The sequence below is a fragment of the Lycorma delicatula genome, chromosome 12 (genome assembly GCF_047948215.1).
Source record: "Lycorma delicatula isolate Av1 chromosome 12, ASM4794821v1, whole genome shotgun sequence".
NCBI classification, from domain to species: Eukaryota; Metazoa; Arthropoda; class Insecta; order Hemiptera; family Fulgoridae; genus Lycorma; species Lycorma delicatula.
The window spans coordinates 15,374,329-15,398,784 of NC_134466.1; the positions used below are offsets into that span (position 1 = coordinate 15,374,329).

A 24,456-nucleotide genomic window follows, 5' to 3' on the forward strand; every position below is an offset into this window, starting at 1 on the left:
GCTTTGCGAAATGTAACAGATTCATACAAAAAGAGCGCATGCGTATTGATTTTCTATAATTTCTTGAAGCTAAATATTATTGGGCTGACGTGCAGTTGGGTTTCGCAGCAAACCAGGGTAAGATAAGGAGGTATATATGGCGTCGGAAGAAACCTCGATGTCGCGTTTATTGAAATTGGCTCAAGAATTTAACTGCTTTTATCTTAAAGGTAATATCAATTTTATTTTAATAGTTTAAATTACTCCGAGTAAAATCTGATAGATTGCAATTTTTTTAGTCACTATCTATTATGAAAATGAAGGTTTAACTTTTTTGTTGATCAATTATTGATTAAACGTAATTTTGATGAAATTTAAGGTTGTAATTGGTATTTTATGTATTTAAATTTCTTTCAGTTGTTATATAGTATTTATTTGACTTAATTTTAGTTATTAACTTACTGATTTTGTAATTTATTTGTTTTGCTGTTTATAATTTCACAACTTCGTTTGTTATTGACAGTAGCGTTATAACCTTATCAGAGATTAAAAATATCAACAAACATTCTTTTTAGTTTCGCACGATTTTAATAAAAACAAAATTTTAAAGCCAATATTAAACTTCTTCCGACTTTATTTATTTATTTATTTTTTTTAAAGATTTTAATGTATTAAATATTGAACATAACCTCTAAATAAAAAAAAGCCGGACTTAACGCATTTTTCTGCCAATTTTATTCCTGTTGCTTGCTACGTACGACTTACAGTTGCTTATTTCTTGAAATGCTCAGTGCCAATATTTCAGTTTTCTTCGTTAGTTTGATCACTTAAATGTCATATTCTAGGTGATATCTATGGAAAAAGATACTCTTTTTTTTTGCTAACGTTAATTGCTAAATGCACTTTAGACGCCCTCTCGACAACATCTTTATTTCTCATTCAGACACGTTAATCAGTAGCGTAGATCTTATATTACCTCTGGAAATTCAATTTATATTTTTTAATTTCTGAGAAGAAATACAGTGCAAATTTAAAAAAAAAAAGAATAGTTTTATTGGCATTTTTTCTGTTTGACACGAATTTTTGTGCCGTTTCATTTTATAATTATTTCCTGAAAAGCTCTTATAGAATTCATGCATTTAAAAATGTCATTGTATTTTATAATTTATATATAGAACATGATTTTTTTTATTATATTAATAATTTTTACAAAACTTCTCAATACATATGTATTTTAAAAGAATGCTTTTATGAAGTAATAAAAATCACATCTCACTTTTCATTATAGAAGTACTAGTATGCTTTTTTAAAAAAAAACTGAGGCCCTTTACACTATTGGAGTGTAGCATTAAGCACAATTGAATGCTATACAGTACTTAATAAACATTAATTATGAATTGTGATACAGAACATAAACAACATATCAATGTAATGTATATTGAAATAATTACTAATAAAGTAAGTAAATATTTTAAAATACTTTAAAATAGAATATAAAAATAATAATGATAGAAAAATTAACAGTATAAATAATAAATAAAAATATGTTGAAATTGAATAAGTAACTAAGACTGAAAATTCTGTATTCATATGAAAGACTGAAAATTTTTCAAAAATATAAATAACATCAAATAACTTTGAAACATAAATACTGTACATATATTCCAGAATGTGCAAATCATATAAAATAAGAAAAACATAGGTTTGTAAATAGGAAAGCTAAAAATAATTGCAGTATTAAAAATAAACATCATGCCAAAAGATTAGAAGTATTTTACATAGTATTCTCATTAAAATTTAAACACATAAAACATTATAAATGAATAAATTAAATTTTAAAATAATATTTAATTAAGCTTGCTGCTACCTTCTTTAATGAAGATGATATTTATACTGAACTGTAATATCTATTTTTAATGTTACACTATCCAGTTTGATGTTACGCCCATAATAAAAGTTGATTCACCAAAAATATAGTGATAGCATTTCGATTTTAATTTTATCAATTTTTAAATTTACACTAAAACAAATTCCAAGATGTATTATGAATAATTTTTTTTATCAGTAAACTTAAAAATCATTACTACTTAAATTATAGCTAGTAGCAGTAATACATTAAGATTTCCTTTAAAAAAATTCAACTTTCTCATTCAGTATTTATTTATTTTATTAAATATAAAATATGCTTCTTTTGTTATTACATTCATTAAAATAAAATTAATCTTCCAAATTTATGTCTAATAATTTTTATATGTGCTCAATAATTTGTTATATAAAATCTTTACAACAAGTAAAGAATGAAAATTGCTGATACAATGATGTAAGCCATTAAATATCACCATAATATGAAATCACTTAGAAGAGTACTTAAAGTACATCTGTAAAAAGCTATGTTGTAAGCGTGATGGAACAATGTGATTCCTCTCTATGGTTTTCAACTTTGACTGCACTATTATTTTTCTTTAATGTTGAGGTAAAAGAAGTACATAAAAATTGACCAAATTCATTTCCTGAACTAAAAGATGATACCTAACAAGAAGTTGAAACAAAGTTTTAAATAAATAAATGAAGGTATAAAAAAGAAAAAACAGGAAACCATTTAGATAATTGGTTTTTAAGGGTCATTACACTCTAGGCAATCAGTTACTGGCGATCAAGTTGACAGCAGCCACTAAACTCTAAGGTTAATATGTGATTATGCATATTTGGTCGTCACGACCAAATATAAAGATAACATGAGCAACCAGCCGATTGCAAGGCTTATTTTTATTCTGGAGAAATGGAGGATCTAAAATTCATATTTCTACCACTTATTGATGATTTCATTGTATTTAACAAATCACCCAATGATTTTGTAAATGTTCTTACAAAACTAAAAAATTTATCTTCATAAAAAATGTATCTTCATAATTGTCTCGATTGTAAAAAAATGTTGAAAACATTCCTTTTTTCAACATTATTCCAATGAAGGATGCACCCAGTATTTTCATGTCTTTCTGTTTTTATTTTTTAAATATTTGGTAATAATATCTGTTAATTCGTTGACCTTCATTCTGCTGACCGGTTTATGCAATACCAACAGATTTTGAGTTGCTGATATGGTTTTACTTTAGTCTCCTGCCAGCTTGATTGCCTATCACATAATGAGCCTAAGATGAACTGAAAAGTTATAACAATTGCACCGTAAAAAGGTGTATTAGAAAGTTTTGTAAACCTTTCATACCATTCTGTCAGACCCTGTAGTTGGTACTATGTGTATTGAAGTTTGTTATAAAGAGTCGTACACTTGTAAATAAGGGGGAAAATACTGAAACTGTGACTTACATTATTGCATAGAATGGAACAGTTTAAATAAAAGATATTTTTTTATATAGAAATTAATCTATGGATGAAGCCATTACTTGATGAAAATACACCGTAACAAAAAGAAAATAAACAAAATATGTCTTGATTTTTAAAAAAATCATGACAGCTGTTTCAGTACCTTCCTCAGATGTTATGAACAGAATACCCAAAAATTATATGCAATATAAGTGTGTATTAACACATACACTTATATTGCTTGCTAACATCTGAGGAAGATACTGTATACTGATTTTTTAAATAAATTTGTGAAAATCAGATAGGCTAACATACTTAGTTTATTTTCTTTTTGTTATATAGAAATTCTTTTATTTTTATTCAAGAGGTTTAAGTCTTACAGATTTTAAGCAGAAATTTTGCTTTTTCTACAGCATTTCTAGGTGCACTTGTTGATAAAGTAGTAATTAACTGAATAACTAGAAACAAAATTAAAAAAAGATTTTCTTGTTAATTTTGCATTTATTTTCTCTTATTACATATATTAAATTTATTTTGTTGTTCTGTTGATCATTCACATGTTAAACATGAATATTTTATCACTTTGAAGTTTTATTTTAAAATTTTCATGAAAAACATGGTTAAATAATGTAGGATTATTGTATTCTATTAAATTTCGAATAAAGTTATGTAGATAATAACTTTATTTTGTGTTTCAAATAGTTTTTTTTTATTAAAACATATGCATAGTAAGCAATTCCCTATTTTTATTGATATTGTTAAATAAATTAATAATACATCTCTTTTCTAAGTCAAGAGAAAACAAAGACTTATTTTTTTTATTATAATAGATTTATTAAAAAAAAAATTATAACAAATAATGTATTATATATATTATTTTATATATATGTTGTTTATGTAAATAGTAATAAATTTATATAATAACTATTGATTATTATAGTATTCTTTATTTATATAAATATTTATAATATAATTCATAAAAAACATATTCAGCAGTATGATATGGTCCTCTGAATAAGGGAGAAAAATTGCAGAACTATATATAAACATGGTAATTTATATTATTTAGCAGAAAACATTTCATAGTAGTAATTTCTATATCATAATATTCTTTTAAATAATAATTACATTTTTTTTAACTCCCTCAGATTTTTCATTTATTTTTTGTATTTGTTATGAGATAACCTTTTTGGTGATATATTACTATTACTTTTTGGTGTATGACATTGCAAATAAAAAAAAAAATATTGTTTCATATTAATTTTATTTTGTTTATTTGCAACCAAAAAAATTTAAATCCTTAATTTGATTTTAGTAGTAAAATATATAAATTTGGAAAAAGATTTTTATTTGTTACTTAACTACATTACAAATTATACGAAGTTATTATAAAAATATTAATTTTACTTACTATAAAAATTATACATAATCAATTTTACTATTAACAGTTAGCATTTTTTACTAACTGTGTAAAGTCAAAAGGCGTTGTTAACAGGACAAGTTCAGACAGCAAAAATTATATATTAAACCAAAAAATATTTAACTGCAACCAATTAATTTTCTCTCATCAAAAACTAGAGATAAAAATCAGATTAAGAAATTTATTTATTTTTTCAAGTCTTCAATTAATGTGATTTTTAAATATATTTATATTTATTAATTTAAAAAATTAATAATATATATATATACACACATACATACATACACTCTAATGTTTTTATTCCTGTAATAAATGCAAGTTTCTTTAAAATTGTTACTTTGAAATCTTCAAATTTTAACTTTTTTTTTTTTTGAGTTCATGTGGTTGTAAAATAATGTTTAACAAAATAACTGGAACAGATTATATTTTTGAATGTAAAAACAGTGATATTTTTGAAAAGACCATTGATATTCAGTATACTGAAATCGTTGCATTGCATACATTTTTGTTAGAATTGTGGCTGCAAATAATTCTTAACAAAATATTGAAATGAGTTTGAAGAGAGGATTTAATGCTATTTTACAAGCTTTCTTTAACTGCCTTGAGATCCCAACTGGAATCTCACATAATATCAACATCAGGCTATGAGATCCCATTTGGATCTGAAACTTACATACAGTTACTTGCTAGAAATAGACTGTATGGCAACTCATTTTGTGTCTTTTTCTATATACTCGTGTTCATCACATTTTAATTAGAAATTGATATACTGTTTCGATGTCCTGTTACATTAACTTTTTAATGGGGTTAATAATTTTATAATTTTTTGGAACTAAATATTTAGTTTTAATGCTTTAATTTGAGTTTTACTTATTTGTAAGTAAAAGCTAAAAGGGTTGTAAGCTAAAAAGAGTTGTTAAATTGAACGTTACAAAAAATGTTCCATCAAATTGGAAAAGTATACGCAGTGGCATTCCAAGGGTGCATACTAAGTGCTCAGTAAGTTCATTCTTCTATTGTCAAAACTGTTTTTATATGGAACATTGATTAAAAAGTAGACATTTTTCTTTTAGTTTTGTTTATTATCTTATAGTAATTACTATGTAATTTTAGTTTACCTCATCTTATTTTTTTTAAACATCTTTTTATTTTTTATCCACAGTAATTTTTTAATTTTATAAAAAGAATTTATTTTGATAACATATTTTTATAAAAATAATTACTAATCAACAAAGCTTATCGTGTTTCTTTTATGTAAGTACTTTATTTATAAAGTAAAAATTGAGCAGTTACTTGTTTCATCTAGCAGGAATGGAAGCAAACGTAATTAAAAATAAATTCCCTTACAACCAACCATCAAGAATCTAACAGTGTGTTAATTTTGACCAGTTTTAAGTAAGAAATCATGTGATTAAAATTAATTAACCAGAAAGATACTAACAACTGCATTTTATGTATATATATATTTTTTTATTTGATATATTATATTTCTATGTATGGAATAATTACAGTAAGCAAAACTATGCACCACTGGGAGGCCATGAGATTATATTTGGTATCTCATATTCTAGGGCCGTAAAACTCATTTGTATTACTTTTTTAAGATAGCAAAGAACAACTACATAAAATGTTGAATTAGTATTTACTGAAAAAATATTGGCCAGTCGGATACAATTATTTTTTTTAGGTAGATTTCATAAGAAATCTACCCATTGTAACGGGTACTATGATTCAACTTCTAGAAAATTTTGACATATCTTCGCTTTTCACAGCCCCCAGACCCCAAAACCATCGTCAGCTAAAAAGTTTATATATACATTTATACGTATATATATATTTTACTTTCTTGTGGAAATGATAACTGCCATAATTTTGCACCAATCACCTTTAAATTGTTCCTTAAAAATAACTCGTCCCAAAATTTCGGTAGAGTTCGTTTACAACCAAAATCTGACCGTGGAAATAGAGGGGCTTTTTTGAAAAAACAAAATATCACTACAACTTTCTTATTAAGTAAAATATCAAATTCGTTAAAAGTTGATACTATTCTATGGATAAGGGCCTAAATTTGATGTAAGTTAAGTTCTTTTATATCACCAACCATTGATTCAGGGGTTGAAAAAATGGGGTTTCAAAGACAAAAAAGAATCATACCTCCCTTAATAGGTACAGTATCGAATCAGTTTAAAGTGGTCATTAGTCCTCTAAACATTACCTAAACCTTTCGTTTGAAACAATTTTTGATATGACCAACCCTTATGGCAAGGGATGATCAAAATGTTGCTGGAATTGTAAGAATATGGGGCTTGTTATATGCTAAACATGTGAAACTTTTTTCACATGCAACCATTGTCATATTGAGTAAATTTGAAGTTTTTCGTAACTTTAAGTTGGAAATCTTTTTTATCCCCTACTTGGCACTGAAAAAAATATCACTTTCAGTACACCAGAAGGTGCACTGAAAGTGATTTTTTTTTTTCATGTGGCCTTTTATAATATTAGTTTAGACTCATATGGGATCTCATGGCAGTCAATTGTTAAACAACATTCATCTGAATCAGCCAGTATAATATGTATTTAACTAATTACAGAAAACAAAATAAACAGTTTATTACTTTTTACCCAAATTCATTTCTAAATACTGAACTTGTAAAATAATTAGTGATTTTCTTAAATGTAAATTAAACTGTAAATTTCTATTTAATATGAAGCCACACTTCTACATACAATCCAGTTTTACACACTATTTATCATATTTATTTATGTATTAGTTTTCTGATAAGTTTAATGATATATGGGGTAATGAGTTATTATACATTAAGATTATGTATTTTTTATCTTTATTCTTAATTTATGTATTTCAATCATTTTATGGTGTAGTATTCAATAGTTTTTAAATTAGGAAATCTAGACAAAAATTTAAAAAATCTGAATTAACATGATAAATAAGAAAGAAGCTGTACAGCTGTAATAAAATAATTCTTTTAAAAAAATTCTGTAAAAAAATAATGTTAAATGAACAACTGAATATTATATAAGGAGAAGATTTTGACTTAAAAAGGAAATACTAAGAACAGTATATTACAGTTTGTTATATTTGTGTATTGTGATCCAAAAATTATTCTCATTTAATTAACCACAACCATATAAATTAATATTTATATATATATAACTTTTGTCATGTACAATAAAAAACAAAATATAGAAAAAAGTTTTAAATAATAAAGAAATTAAATTAAGTGCTATCAGAAGACTAAAAATCAATGAATATCAATAATATACTTAAATTTCTGAATTTTTAAAATTAATACTTTTGAACATTTTCAATGATAAAATAAGAACTTATGTAGACAAAAAACTTAAAAGATTATAGAAATTTGAAAACTCACCAGTGGTTAAATTTATTTATTGCCTTTGATAAGGAATTCATAAAAAAATTACAATACTAACAATATTACCTAACTACAAGAACAAGAAAGAAAATATTTGTCTGCTCTTGTAAAAATTTATTGGGCAGTTTTTAATTGGAGATATGAACCATCTAATTTAATTTATGATAATATATATATATATTTTTTTTTTTACTTTCTGGCTAAATAATGCTGTTTATTTATAAATATACTAAAGGAAAGTATGTTGAACGGGTTAAATTTGCATGTCAAGAGTTTTTGCAGATCTTCACACTTCTGATCCATCTAACAAAAAAAAAAAAATTAACGCTGAAAAATTCCAGAAAGATGTATATATTTGTTGGCCTAATATTTGCTTGGTATCTCATAACAAGGTGGAAATTTGGCATGGTGATCTCTGTGTATCAATCTCATTTAATTTTGACCACAATCAGTTGAGGAGGTCCTCAACCTTTTTTTAAGATACAGGACCTTTTGGGTCCTGCATCTTAAAATTTTACGGGTTAAAAAATTTTAAGGGTTAATAAATTTTTGCACAGTTAATGCTTTTTAGGTAGTTAATATGTTTTCTGAGGATCTCATTCAAACCCTATAAAGTTGTGAGAGAGAAAAACCTTTCGTCTAGTATGTATTTCTGGACCCAAAATAACATTCATGTAGTAATTAGGTGATTCTGTTACTTTAGTATGCCATTTTGGTTATTTCATTCAGAAGTCAGGGATAATAGCCCTTATTTTTACCCTGCTATGTCCATAGGAGGAATGGTTATGTATTTAACAGTCATGTATATTTATTTGTTTTCTTCTGCTTCACAGATCCAACAAATTATAACCATCTTTTTTGGTAGTAATATGTCTTCAGTGTGGAAGGAATACATGTTATCTTAAATTCTGTTATCTATAAGGAGGGCTATACTAGGAGACAAACTTTTAAAATTATGCTATTTTAAAATTTTAATGATGGTGTCCATAAAACATTAAAAAAGAAACACATTTTGCCTATCGTGATTTTTTTCAAAATGTTCATCGTTCTTGAGGTGTAAGCAAAAAATATACTCAATAAAAGAAAGCAGGGAATGCATTACAGAAAACACTCAGCTGCATGTTGCCAGTAAGCATTGCTGTTAATGATGGAGCATGACAGGTCAGAATCTGCGCATAATATATATCTATTATCATTATATGACAGTTAGAACCTTTGCAATATCCGTACTTCTTGTTAAACATTTAAAATAATCTAACATGTACTTCAATGGTAGTCCACATTGTAAAATTGAGAATTTAACATTTTCAGAAAAACTAGATTTGATTGAAAAATATGCTGCGGCACTGTCTCGACATTTTTTTTTTCTGTTTGAATGCATTTTTCTGATTAAAACGTGAAAATAATCTGATCTTAGGAAGAAAAATTACTAATTTTTCTGGTGAATAGAATTTCAGCTGTGGGGCAGTCAACATGTCCATTTAGAACTAGGTGTGAAAATATGCCTTCTTTTGATAGTCTTGAAGGAATGCAACTAATCGGTAATAAGTTACCTACAGATAATGAAGAGTTATGAAATTTAGTTTTAATGATATAACAATGCTCACATACTGAAATGCGTTTCAAAAATATAGAGGGGAATGAATACAGTTTTGACTTCCCAAGGCCAGTTTCTGAGGAAACTGAAAATCTAGGTAGTGAACAAATAATGAGAAACAGTAGTAGGTTTATGATTTTAAAAAGAAAAAAAGATGAAATTATAATAAATAATTGTAATAAAAAAATGTTAAAAATATGGCAGGCCTGTATGTATGTGGCCTTGTGGATCTGCTGTAAGTGTGGCTTATATAGTAAAATATATATCTATCCAAATCTGAGCCGCAAGCGGTAGCACAGAGTATATCAGAAGCCATTAAGAAAATACGGTAAAAAGGAGATAATTTTGCATACCAAATTTTTTCAGTTCAAAGTGCTATTCTTACATATAGGCAAGTATCAGCATCTGAATGCACTTTCCAGTTGTGTGGAGAGACAGTCAAGTAAATTCGTTTTTGTTAATACATGCCAGACATCGCAATGTTACAGGATATTGCAAATAGACAGATCATGCAGAGCCTTTCAAAGACATTTTTGATAGTTATGTGTACCGGCCTCTGAATCTTGAAAATTTTAGTTTAAATGAATTTGCAATACAATTTGACCCAACTGTAGCTAGTACATTACAAGGAGATGCAGATGCATATAACGATGAAAATGATGACACATCCTGTTATTATATCCTGATGACAATGTTAAATGTTAGATAATCACTCAAAATACAGAGCGTTTCAAAATGAATGTCGGAGTTTTAAAGCTATGTAATATTTCTCAAGTTTTTCATGTACATTGATTAATTATACGTGAAATGAAAGAGCAACTCAAACGGTTATAGCTGTGCAGAAGCCCATAAACTGTTTCCTGTACCTTCTGCTTGAAAGTGCTAGTAGCAAAGATGTCGACCTTCCAACAGAAAGTATTCTGAGTTTTGAAGTTTGAAAAGTGTGAATCTGTAATTACCATTCAGTATGTGTTCCGCTTGAAGTTCCTTTGAGATCCCCCAAGTGACAACAACATTATAGATGGTATACATTATTTGAATTTTATTTTTGAATTAAAAAGTTTAATTGTTAAAAAGGGACTATAAGACCCTTATAGATCTTTATTTTTTTTAACCTAACCTGTCAAAGGAGAAAAGACCCTTGATAGTCAGTGTTACTACCAACTCTTTGCCAGCTTTATAAAATATTGTTTCAATAATAATGTAAATACAACAATATAATTTATTGTAAATAAATAGTAATGTTATTTACAACATTTGTTGAACGGGGGGGGGGGGGATAACGTAGTTTTGTTTCCTGTCAAAGTTACTTGTGGAAGATGTAATATGTCACTATGTATAGTCACTTATCTTTGCATTACATATCTCTTGAAACATATTACATTGTTGCTTTCGCTTCATTATTGTATGTTTTTATGTTAAAACTTTCCTCTTCTCAAAGTCTTTTCCTTAGCCTTAGATTAAATCTATCCTGTACTCTTTAAGAGGTTCCTCATCTAATTATTCCTTGTCACACTTATCATCTAACTTTACTGGTTGACGACTTCTTCTTCATCTCCCCCATGAGATCCATCTCTTTTTCCGCCAAATTCAGAATTTGATATCTAAGTTCACCTCCTCCCCCGATTATCTTGGACATTTCTAGTTTTTGAAACTTATTTTTGGTCTGGTATTTATTCTTTATTTATTCTTTTGATTACTTATAACAATTTAACAGTTCAGATATATAAGAGGTATTGGCTATAACGGGAGGGACTGCCTCCTTATAGCCTTTTAATATTAGGGAATGTTGAGCATTCCCTAATGCTCAACAAAACTAATGTTGAGCTGGATTGAGTTTTACAATCTTTCATGTGGTTTCTCGGCTTAGCACAGGAGCACATCTTATAGAATGTGAGATGTTTTTTGTATAAGTTTTTATTTTATGTAATGAAGGTGGGTGCGCATCACTATATTTCATCGAGATTGATCACCAAATCAAAATATCTCTGATTAGGTTCAGAGGACTCTTTCTGTTGATTTCACTTTGAAAGCGGCTTTTCCATATATTTACAGTGAGTTTTTTTAGTAGTAGATTTGTTTTACCGTAATTATATATATTTTTTAAATTATGTTACACTTAACATTTATGCTAGAAAGAAAGCTGTTTTTTACTCGTACAAAATACCTGGAAAAAATGTTACCACAGATTTTCATGAAAATTTGGTTCTAAGTTGTTAGATAAAAATGCGTTTGCCCGTACGAAGTGAGAGGACGTCCCTTTACTTTGTAATAAATCCAGCTTGATCGGGCTCTATTGCTGCCAATTCCCACCCCTGATATCGCTACTGATGCTTGAAAAGGTGGCGGGGATCGTCCGGTGTGTCCATTCGTAGTGGGATGACCTTAGTCGTAGTTGAATGTGGAACGATGGCGGATACGAGCGCTTTCACTACGGAAGAGCGTTTATTAGCTTGTGTGTGGGTCCAAGAACGGGTACACCCTGGTAAACGTGGAGAATATTATGAATGACGTCTTTGTGCGTTTTAGAAATCGTCACCAGTACGGCAAACGATAGCAATAGGGGAAAAGGGTTTTGCAAAGGGAAGTGTTCTTGATGCGCTACGCAGCGGGAGGCTGAGCACTTTGAGCTGAGACGTGTGCTGCTGTGAAGGCATCGATTCAACGATCACCGATGAAATCAACGCGCAAATCTTTTTATAGAGTTAAGGGTTCCAAGATAGATAATGCGAGACCGTATGCGGAAGGTCTTGAAATTGAAACTTTTTCGTCCAGCTGCAGTTAACGAGTCGAGTGACAATGTTGTTTATGCATGTCAGTTATTGCTTGAACGCTTTCCGAGAGCAGACGATAAAAAGAACCGTTATGTTCTCAGACGAGTGCGCAGTTTATCGAAGCTCTCGATACCGTTTCTTTTTTGGGCAAAAGACATTTTACTTTTTTGAAGAAATCGAATGTTATGATTTGGGCCGGGATGACAACCGAACATCTCATTCATCCTTATTTTTTCAATGGCGCAGTTATCCGAGAACGATCGACGAGTGGGTGCTTCCACGATTAACGGCAAAAGGGATCGCTTACATCATTACGTTTCAGCAAGACGGTGTTCCAGCGTATTTTACTTTGAATGTCCGCAGACGCCACGTTGAAATTTTTTCAAATCGGTGGATCGGACGATCGCGGGTCAGAAGAGTTACCCGGCTCCATCGCCTTGGTCGGAAAAAAGCCCTGAGCTCACCACACCTGACGGTGTACTCTTGAGGTTTTGTAAAAGAAGAGATCCATCCGAAGACGCAGATACGTCATCAACAACGAACTGCTCCAAAACGCTGTTCGATCGTCATTTGAAATGATCACTCCTGTATGCTGCTGCGGATGAGCAACCGGACATGGAGGCTCATACAGCTGTGCTTTGAACACGATGAAATCCATACAGAAGTTTTAGACACATAGTACCTTTCTTTTTTTCTGTTTCTGTTTAGCCTCCGGAACCACCGTAAGGTATTACTTCATAGGATGATATGTAAATGAAATCTAGTCTTGTACAGTCTCAGGTCGACCATTTCTGAGACGTGTGGTTAATTGATACCCGTCCACCAAAGAACACCGGTATCCACGATCTAGTATTAAAATCAATATAAAACTTACTGCCTTTACTAGGACATGAACGTTGGAACTCTCGATTTCAAAATCAGCTGATTTGGGAAGACGAGTTGACCGTTAGACCCACCCGGTGACTGATTCTCAACTTAACGGTTTTAAACCCGTTTAGCAGTCGAATGGCTTAACACTGCGGCGAATATTATTATTAATTTTTGACTCTAATTTTATCAAAATCAAAAGCGAAGTCATTATAACTCTTAAAAAAAGTATTTATTTTCATAGAATTATGAGAAAAAAATGTCCAAAGGTGTTTTTTTTTTTTTTTAAACTTACGCACACAGACAAAATCAGAACTGAATTTATAGGTTTCCGTTGTGGAAACGGGACATAAAGAGGCCGATATTAGTAAGTTAAAAAATGTAATACTTTCTTACGTTCATATTTAGGAATTTCTGTTAAAAAAAAAATCATTAATTTATTCATAAAAAAAAAAATAACAGTGTTCATGTGATCAAACAAGATAACGCTACTATTTTTGCTTACACAGCACATAATAATTTGGCCTTCGAGAAAGGACCATGTTATGATTCAGTTTCTATTTATAATAAATTGCCTAACCATCTAAATGATCTAACATATAGTTTATTTTAAATCAAATTAATTTTTTTTTTACAAAAACAATAATTTATTACTCCTCAGTTTTAAAATAATGACTATTTTGTAGATAAAGCTATGTAGAATTTTTTTTTCGTATTTCATTTACGTGTACTGAAATATTTAGCAATATCGTCATTAATGCGGCCCCGGAGGTTAAAAAAAAAAAAAAAAAATCGTCATTAAAATTGTGATTTTACGTGTATTTATTTTATTTATTTATTATCAGCACTCGTTTACATCACTATTACTTCATGAAATAGTTATTTTTATTTATTAACGTGCACTGATGACGCCGATAATTATTTTTATTTATAATTTTGCGTTTAATAATGCTGATCTAATCAAAGGTTTCTCATGGTTTCCCTTGATCCTTCCAGGCAAATATTGTAGCGGTTGTATTTTTTATCTGTGGAATAGCATTTCTGAAATAAGCTTATACAGTGCATTATTATTGTTATTTAGAGTATGTATTAATTTATAGTTAAGGAGTACATGTCAAAATACGGAAAAAATTTCATATTTACTTAGGCCTGAAACATTTTGTATCTCATTTTGAAAGATTTTCTTAAATTTATACTATAAATATTAACTAATACCGTACTGTGTTTCTGTCGATGCCTGGAACAAGTTTAAGTTTGTATTTTGAATGTGAAGAACTTAATGTTCCAAAACTGTATCTTTATTATTTAACGGTCTTATTAAGCTTATATAACTTAAGTAGAAGAAAACTATATAGAAAATATTTAAATTCTACATGGGTGAGGGCTTTACTACTTTTTGCAACTATAAGGGAAAAAGCGGCCCCCTTGGACTGAGAAGCTGGAGGTAGCCTACCTTCGAATTAAGCTCTGGGTTGTACCTCAAATAGTAGTAATAAAGAGGATTTTAATCTTAAAACAGAGGTCCTTGAAAACCAATTAATTGTTCTAAAATCAGAGGTCCTTGAAGACCAATTAATTGTTCCGTTTCATCTTGCTCATTATTTGGATAAGTCAAGTGTAAATGTTCAATAAAATAAAAATGCAGAGAAATCTATTGACTTTCTTCAAATAAATGTTATGACTTTTAACAGGATTTGTTTTTTTTTATTCTATACATATTTTCCAGGGGATAATTTTGAAAAATAATTGGTCCGATTAACTTATTCCCAATTTTTTTGTCACATCATACAATTACAGAAAACCACTTTTGAAAGTTTGATTACACAGTATTTCTTAATGTGGATTTTCAGTAGACCATGCTATTCGTTAAATTATGTAACCTATTACTAATAAAAATAAATTGTGATTGTGTAAAATTGACTTACTAATATTTTGATTTTCTTGGCCCTAACTACAAAACTTAGTCTTATCTGATTCTCCTAGTCGAACATTTTAAGCGGTTTACAATAAAGTAACATATTAATTCCCCTATTTTTTTTATTTTTGTTCTTTAATACGTGACTATTAAAGTTAAAAAATAAAATCTTCCAAATTGAAATTATGAACAGAATTGAGGATTAACTTGTATTATTAAATAATATTTATTATCAGTTTTTTACTACCGCAAATAATATTCCTTTTTATTATTATTATTATTAATAATTATACTTAGTTTTAAAAACTGAAGGGTACAGGGGAAAAAGAGGTTTAGTTCATTTTTTCTGATTTTTGTTTTATCGCATCATTAGCCTCTTAAAAATGATTCATAACATCCTGTTTTTATTTATTGTAGTGAAAAGCGGGCTCAATTGTAAGTAAACAGATGTGTTGTAAAACTTCGTATAAGCAAAGTTTTCTGTACAACAGAAAAATATAATAACGGTAAATGTAAACGCATTGTTTTCAATACGTTTACATTTTTTACAAATTCAGTGATATTTAAGGTCGAATAATTTTGTAACTAAATTACATGGCCGTAAACGTTTCCTAATATTGCAGTCATATGATGTTAACTGTATCCCGACGGGTAGTCTTATTCTTTAAGACTTTGTAGGTTGGCATCCGCACGGCCCTAGCCTCTGCAGCTTTTCTTCCCGCTCCACACAGAGCTGCAGAACACTATACACATACACTACACCAAGAACACTACACAAATTACAACATATACCCTTACACAATTATACAACAACATTTTACACTATTTCTTCTTACATTCGGTGGTATTGCGATACTTTACGAAAAGCAAACCGTAACCCAAAATGGAAAAATTATCGTACCGATGTAGTGGGTCCCAAACGGATGTCCTCTGGGAACCTGGGTGAACCCAGTTGTTCACCCAGTATACTTGCTCAGGCTCCAGTACACTTGCGCTCTACTGGAGCGGTCCGTTACATCGCCGGAGGGAACCATATGTCTGTCCCTCTGCTCGTTTGGTGGTTGTTGGTCCACTTTAAAAAACCAACAAACTCGGGAAAGTTCCCGAGTTCAACGTCGGTCGAAGTCTTTTTAAGTAAAAAGACTTCGACCAACGTTGTCAGCCGAAGATTTATTTGGAGATAAAACGACGAATGCAAGAATCAGTAATACGGTTTATTGTAGTCAAATACAAGGAAGAAAGTAAATCATTTGCAAAGGTTTCACCTTTCTTAATTAAAAAGTGCCTTGTTGCACTGTGTCGATTTCCGAGATCAATTAAAAAATTTGGAGTGGCACCCTGTTGATTGAGGTTACTGTTGACGAACAGAGTCGGAAACTACTTAGTGTAGTTTGGTGGAGTAGTGGTGGAACTACATAATACCTTAAATTCCAGCAAGGGGGTTCTTCTATCGTGAGTTGGCTGGTATTGAACCATCAGAAATAACAGTGGTACGCTCCCTGCAGTCAGTCTCTTCTGTTAACGAGGATAATGAGGAAGGAAAACTGGGTTGATATACCAACATCTTCATTTATTATAACCATTTCTACTCCGACGGTTCGTGAGAGAATAAAAAATAGGTTACCTGTCTGTTCGTGTGCGACCATACATCCCAAACTCTCAGACGCTGCTTCCATTCTCAGGGTTTTGGTCACACCAAAATTAGTTGCACTAGGAACAAGTTTGTACGCGTTGCAGTTGTGCGGGACATGATGATAGCGCATGTACTGAAACTGAAAAGTGTGTGAATTGTAAGGTTTCACATTCGGCAAGGTCTGGTCATTGTCCCATTTATAAGGAAGAACAAGCAATAATAAGTATCATTACCTAACAGAAAGTGTTGTTTCCTGTGGCTCGTCCGGAATACAGAAAATCCCTCAACATGAGAAATCCTGTACAGTTACTTTTGTCCAACCTCATTCCAACAATGTACCAAAGGACAACAAGTACCTTCAAGTGAAGAACTGACCAAGTTGGTCCAAGCTTTCTCTGAACAAGTAAAGTTCCTCATAGCTGCAATTAAAACAGTGAGCTCTGGCAAGATGATTTCTGACTTGTCAGAAAATCTGATGATAGTTTACCTAAATCCACACCAGTCGTAACATAATCACCATCGAATTGGTCCTGCTGGAACAATTACGCAGCAAACAAGATTTGTGTGAAGGGATCTAATAAAACATGATCGCCTGGTACGGCATCACCGCTTTCCCCAACTTCCAAATTCTCTCCACCATCTCGAGATTTCTACGAGTTTATGGGGGGGGGGGGGGGGGTGGATGTTGCGCCTGAATAAGCGAAGTGCTTAAGAAAACCCGGATAGTATTTGATAAATAGTTTGCACGCAGAGTTTTTATATATAACAGGAAATAATTTTTTCTTATAGCTACAAATATTATTCAGTGGAATGTTTGCGATCTCCGTTCTCGCCGTGAGGATATTGAAATTTTACTAAAGTAAGTAAATCCTTTAATACTATGTCTGCAGGAGACTCAGAAGGTTGATGTGTTCTGTCACAGATACGTTTGCCGAAGATGTGAATCTGAGGTTTGTCTGGCAATTCTCCCACCACCACCCCATTTGGTCGCCCTAAAGCATGAGACCGAATGTCCATACCACAAACGGCTACTGTGCCTCAAAACTGTTTAGCGACCAATATCCTAATTAGCTCCTAGAGCTTACCTAACTGCGTGAACTGAACAAGCGTGGTGTCCATCACTCGATTGCGTGTCCCACCGCTCACTTATCATATATTACTAAAATGGGTAGGCGCACCCTGTATACATACTAAAATATATGACTTGTTAATAAATTGAAATTTATTCCCAAGGACATCCTAATCCCGTTGGGGGAAGACGCCCACCTTGTGACGTTACCGGTCGCCGAACCACCCCCTCCGTTCCAAGCCTTGAGAGGCTTTACCGGAGGTCGTCTTTAGACCCTCTAACTGATTACATCTCGCAGTCATCAGCCAGGCCTCAGTCGGGATGCCACCGATGTAAATGCCTCAGCAGACATTTGCACCAGTAAAATACAAATCAAATTTCGCTTTCACGTAGGCCTCAAACGGACATCTTCACATCCAATCTGACATGATTCCCTCAAACTAACTGACCGAAACCGCGGAAGCGTGAACCCCGCGTCTAGTAAAGATTTGACAACAACGTTCATGACTGTGAATGCCTCAGAAAACGAAGGAATTTAAAGTTAAATCAGCGCTGCACTCAATACCAATCAAAATTACGTTTCACGCAACGTAGAAATTCAGACCTACACCCAATTAAGTCGACCAATTTAAGTCACCTAACACAGGGAACGCAACCTCATTCCGGTCCGCGCAGGAGCTGGGAACAAACCCCGCACCCAACTCGGACCCATCATGGTGTCTCGCGTGGCATTACCAAGTCTTGATCACGACCGCCACCGACAAAGGGAACCCACGCCCCCGGTCGCACTGTTTTACTTCGGCGGGTAGCCGCCGAAGTATGTTTTATTTTACATTATTATAAATACCGTGAATCCTGATGCTATAGTTTATACGGACGGCTCTAGAAATGTTTCTGTCGCTTGAGCTTTTATGGTTGGCAACAGAACATACATGTTTGGCCATCCCAGCATTATCAGTATTTTCGTTGCGGAATTATATGCCATTAATGAGGCCTTACATATAATTAGCCCAAAACTTCGTCATGTCCTTGTTTGCTCAGATTCCATGAGCGCTTTAGAAGTGATTAATGTCTTGTGATTCAGACATCCTGTTGTCTGTGAGATTCAGTGTGTCATTTCGCAAGTGAATTACCGTAATACAACAGTAAGCTACTGCTGGATTCCCAGCTGTATTGGGATTTCAACTGATGGTGCGGCAATTGTTTCTTCCACCCACCTTTCACCAATCACGTCGCTTTGAACGATCTTGTCTGTTTTCTAAAGAGGGCGGTTCATGATGAGTGGCATCATAAGCGGCGAGTCAATGTGGCGTGAGCCGCATTGTCGGACCGTGTGGGTGTTCCTTGATGCCGTTGTTCAGCCGGCATCAGTAGTTTATTTAAGGGAAAGACTCCAAGCGCTTTAATATTGGTGGACAGGTACTTGCTGGCATTCAGCGACCTAGGCGTGGCAGCGAATTGCTGTCTTGATGAGATAAAATTGAATTTATTGAATGTCATATATATTTTAGTAGTTGACGGGGTACGCCTACCAATTTTAGAATGTATGGCCAAGTGAGCGGTGGGATACGAAGCAAGTGGTGTACGGCACCGTGCTTAGTTCGCTCACGCAATTAGGATAGCTCTAGGAGCTAGTTAGGACACTGGTCGTTAAACTGTTTCGAGGCTCAGTAGCCGTTTGTGGCACAGACATCGGGGTCTTATGCGTTAGGGCGACCGAATGAGATGGTGGCGGGAGAAGTGCTCTTGATGAGTGGCAAAGCGAATTGGATGCTGATATTAACAATGAACTTCATCCGGTCAAGGTCATGCAGAAACAACCGTCGAGAGGAGGTTATTCTTTTTAGTTTACGAATGGGACACACCAGGCTCTCTCATGGATATGTAATGACCCAGATGCACCCCTTTGTGCTCGCTGCAGCTTCCAATTAACAATGCACCACATCTTTCTGGATTGTATCTGTTATGTGGCATTGCGTCGCACGTTTAACATAGGGACTGACATGCGAACTATTTTAGGTTATAATATGTTTTAGGGTTGCCCATTTACATTCACTTGAACTGCGGTACGAACTGCATTTGAACTGTCGTATGTTTTGGCTATTCACGTCAGTTGCCGTGAAGCAGATTGTAATTTTATTATTTTGAAATAGATAATGTGATGCATCTTTCTTTATTTGATTATTACAATTGTATCGTACCCGGGCGATGATAACGTGGACGCGTTTTCCACTCAGAAAAACCAAAAAAAAAATTAATAACTATTTATTAAATAGTACAACGGTTAAAAATACATCAAATAAAAAATATATATATGTACTAGCGGACCCGACAGACGTTGTCCTGACGTGGCACTGTTCTATAATAAATGCACAACACATAAATATAAGTAACTTATTTAAGTTAAAATTAGCAGGAATGTGGACGAAATTTCATTAAAATGACTATTAGTATGATATTATCAGTTTGTGATTGTTGTATTATTGTAATGGGTTTATTGATTAATTATGTGTAGTATGGTTAATATTTATTTTCACTAAATATTGTAATGTCGATGAAAATTGAATTAAAAAATCGAAACGTGGTAAAATTAATAATTAGTGTAATTAATAAATTTTCATCCACGTTACTTCTAATTTTCACTTGAGATCATTTTAAAAAAGTACCTCCTGCATTTTTTTTTTAATTTTATAAACATGTGATAGCTTATTTAATCAATTAATAAAAAAATAAAGCATTGTAAAAAAAGCAACGTAGTTAAAATTTTAGTAGAAATTTTTATCATTTTTCTCATTCCTTATTTTAACATCTATTTTACCAAATTTTAAATAATTGTAAATTACAAACATTTTTAGAAATTTTTTTACAAAAATTATAACTTCAATTTTTTAAATATACTTTAAACTATAATATACGTAAATTATATTTTAATTTTATAAATGTTATAATTTATTTTACAAACTTACATTTTTATTTTCAAAGAGCTGTTCAATACTTAATAAGTTGCATAGAATCAAATGAGAACTGAGAATATAAATTTGTAGGTTAAGTTGATTGTTATCGAATGCACGTGTATACATCATTAAAATTCATGAAAAGTCATGTAAAATACCCACTTTAATACTGCATCTTACAAATTTGCATAATGTATATTTTTTAATTACACTTTTAAAACGTTATTTAAATAAATAATATTCTCAATAAGCGTGTAATTCTAGCAGACTCGGCAATGCTTCGCTATTGCTAGATTTGAGTATACATACAAATTAAATTTGTTAAAAAAAATTTTTAACGCGATCGCAGCGCTGCCTACCGGATTTAATTGTGAACCTTAACCATCCCAAGATCAACACATAAATAAATTAATTATTTAAAAAATAGTTCCTATCGGTTCAAATTGTGAATCTAAACCATTCTCGAATCCCCTTGAACACACACAAAAAATTTCATCAAAATCGGTCTAGCCGTTTAGGAGGAGTTCAGTGACATACACACGCACACAAGAAATATATATATAATATATTAATGCTAAGATTTTAAAATATTTTATTTAATCAATTTTGTTGTGTTGTTAAAAAAGAGCTAATTGTATATAATTTTCACTCTGTTGTCGATTACATAATGCAAAAAAATTGTTTTATTATTTTGTTCATTTCATTGGTGATGGTCACTCTTATTTTATTTTCTTTACATTATTTTTAAAATATAAACATTTTCTAAATTTACAGTTTATTTATTTTTATTTTTGTTTTGTTTTCTTGGCATTACCGTAGAAGTTAGGAGAAAATTACTTTGGGAATCTAACCTGAACTTTAAAATTATAAAACAAAATGGAGCAGGCTCTGAGTTTTTTAATTATAGTAGCCCTTCAGAATTTGGTCAAAACTATTGTAAGTATTGTATATATTTTATCCAAATGTTAATAAAGTTTATAATAAAAATCTCCAGATTCGATTGCAAAATCATTTTATTTATGTTGTGATTTATCTTTTTTAAAATATTTTTTACTAACTTGACTTGTAGGTTATTATTGTAATCCGTATTTTATAGGAAAGACTTACTTTCCGATTCGTAAGTGCTCACCGTTTACTGAAGATTCCAAAACCGATATACATTGGGACATACATGGAAGCACTTAAGTTATGTTTATAAAAGTCCATTAAAATTGGACTTTTAAACATCTGTACCATCAGGATTTTTTTTTAAATGTAGTCAAAAAAAAAATCCAAGGTTGTCAAATCACGAGAGACCAAAGATACGAGAACGTATTTAGTAATATTAAATATATAATTATGCTTCATCTCATTTTGCTTTGGTCATCCTAATTGGTGGCAAGCTGTATAATTTTCTTTTCTACATTAAAAAGTATCAAAAAAAATTTTTTTCATAGGTACTTTTCACGAAGATGCTAGCAGCCGAACTGTAGTTGGTCTGTAGTCTCTGTAGTTAGTCAATTAGTTGTGTTAGATGGTGCCACTGAAAGGAGAAAATAAATAAATTAAAATTATAATCTAAAATTATAAATTATAATAAAAAGTTTATATAATAAATAAATGTAATTATAAATACAAGCTAGTCAAACAACCTACGCTCGCTAAGCTTGACTAGCGAGCGTAGGTTAAATTTGATTAATTATATTTATACTTATAGATTTATTTATTATATAAATTTATATTTACTCGTGTATATATATATTTAGTTACTTATATAAATTTATTATACAGTGCATCTTCAATTTAACAGGTGTTACGTTCCGGAAAATTTCTGCGTATAATGAAATTGCGTAAATCGAGACTCGCATTTACTGCAGAAATACAGGTGGTTCTTTTTAAGTTATACTGTACTTTATTTTACTATTAAAGTATCGTTGCATTATTTTAACGATCTTACAGTACAGTGTATGTATTTAAAAAGAAAAAATATGTACTATTTATTTATTTTTTCTTTCAGTGGCGCCATCTGACTAACTACAAATCGGCTGCTTGCGTCTTCTTGAAAAGTATATTATAATATCTGTTAACAGAAATCACGGTATTATTCTCCAAAGTAGGGTTTATGATACCGCACTACAAAATCATACTTCCCATTCGTATGTTTCTGTGTACAATGGAACTTTATGCAGATTACATGCAAAGTTTTGCTTTTCGCACGCATTCTATTTAAAAGTTGACGAATTAAGTTATATGAATCTAGTGTAAATAATAACTGTATTTCGCCATTAATTATTACGCATCTGTAATTGCACGTACTGAAAATTTGAGTCGCTTGTTAATGCAAACGTACTCGCATATACAGGTTATCATAAAAGAATGGTGCCGTTTTGAACATGGTTTAAATTAAAACAGAATTACTTACAGTTTATGTTTTTTATTTTTCAAATTTGTCGTCTCAAACATTTTTTTACATAATTAATAAATTTCAATATGTGCGCCCTTAGTCGCTCGACAAATGTCCAAACGATACTCGACTTCTCTCCAAACATTAGTTAACATTTCTTCGTTAACGGTTGTCATTGCTTCATTAATCCTGTTTTTTAAGCGGTTTAGGTCGCGAATTTTTTGTGTATAAACAACGCTTTTGTTGTACCCCCACAAGAAAAAATCGCAAGGTGTCAAGTCTGGACTCCTTGGAGGCCAAAGTACGGGTCCTTGCCGGCCTATCCACCGATCTCCAAATTTTTCGTTCAAAGCGTCCGTGACCGATGCATTGAAGTGCGGGGGAGCACCATCTTGTTGGAAATGAAGTCGATGAATGTTTTCGAGTTCATCCGGCTGAGGAAAGCAATAATCGGTTAACATGTCGAGATACACAACTCCATTAATTGTTTTTTCAGCAAAGAAGAAAGGCCCTATTACACGATTTTTCATCGCACCACACCAAACATTAACTTTAGGCGAATCGAGTTGTTTCTCAATAATTGCGTGTGGGTTTTCAGAGCCCCGTATTCGTGAATTGTGTCTGTTAACGCATCCATTCACATGGAATGTAGCTTCGTCTGTAAAAATGATATGGTCTAAAAATGATTCGTTTTCACTTATTCTGTCCGACATTTCAACAGCGAAAATGTAACGTTTTACACCATCATCGGGTTTCAATTCCTGCAGTATCTGGATTTTATAAGCGTGTAATTTCAGTTTTTTATTTAAAACTTTGTGAACTGTTGATTTTGGAATACCTAATTCGACGCTTCGACGAACTTCGCCAGGATTTCTAATTGCCGATCGTCTAATTAGTTCAACCGTTTCGTCCGGTACACTCGGTCTGCCGGTTGATTTCTGTTTCTTAAGCGATCCGGTTTCTTCGAATCGTTTGAACCAACGTGTTATGTTATTTTTGTGCAGCGGATCTCTTCCCAATTCACATCGAAACGCACGTAGAACTAAAATTACGGATTTTAATTCGGGTATCAATAAAACACACTTTGCTTTGTCTTTATACGAGAACTTAGTAACTCACTAAACTCACCGCAACAACAATACAAGAACTGAC

General features: G+C 31.5%; 1 protein-coding gene across 2 annotated transcripts in view; it reads left to right on the forward strand.

The window, feature by feature from the left end:
* Nucleotides 1–3: 3 nt before the first annotated feature.
* LOC142332833 (uncharacterized) overlaps nucleotides 4–24,456 on the forward strand; it is a 62,552-nt gene continuing 38,099 nt past the window's right edge. Inside the window, exons 1-2 of one of the 2 annotated variants that reach the window (XM_075379454.1) lie at nucleotides 4–209; nucleotides 21,741–21,857. In XM_075379454.1, the coding sequence (XP_075235569.1) occupies nucleotides 137–209; nucleotides 21,741–21,857 (190 nt within the window). In that variant the 5' untranslated portion in view covers nucleotides 4–136. The remainder of the gene's footprint in view (nucleotides 210–21,740; nucleotides 21,858–24,456) is intronic. The other variant, XM_075379455.1, reaches the window with a different exon arrangement.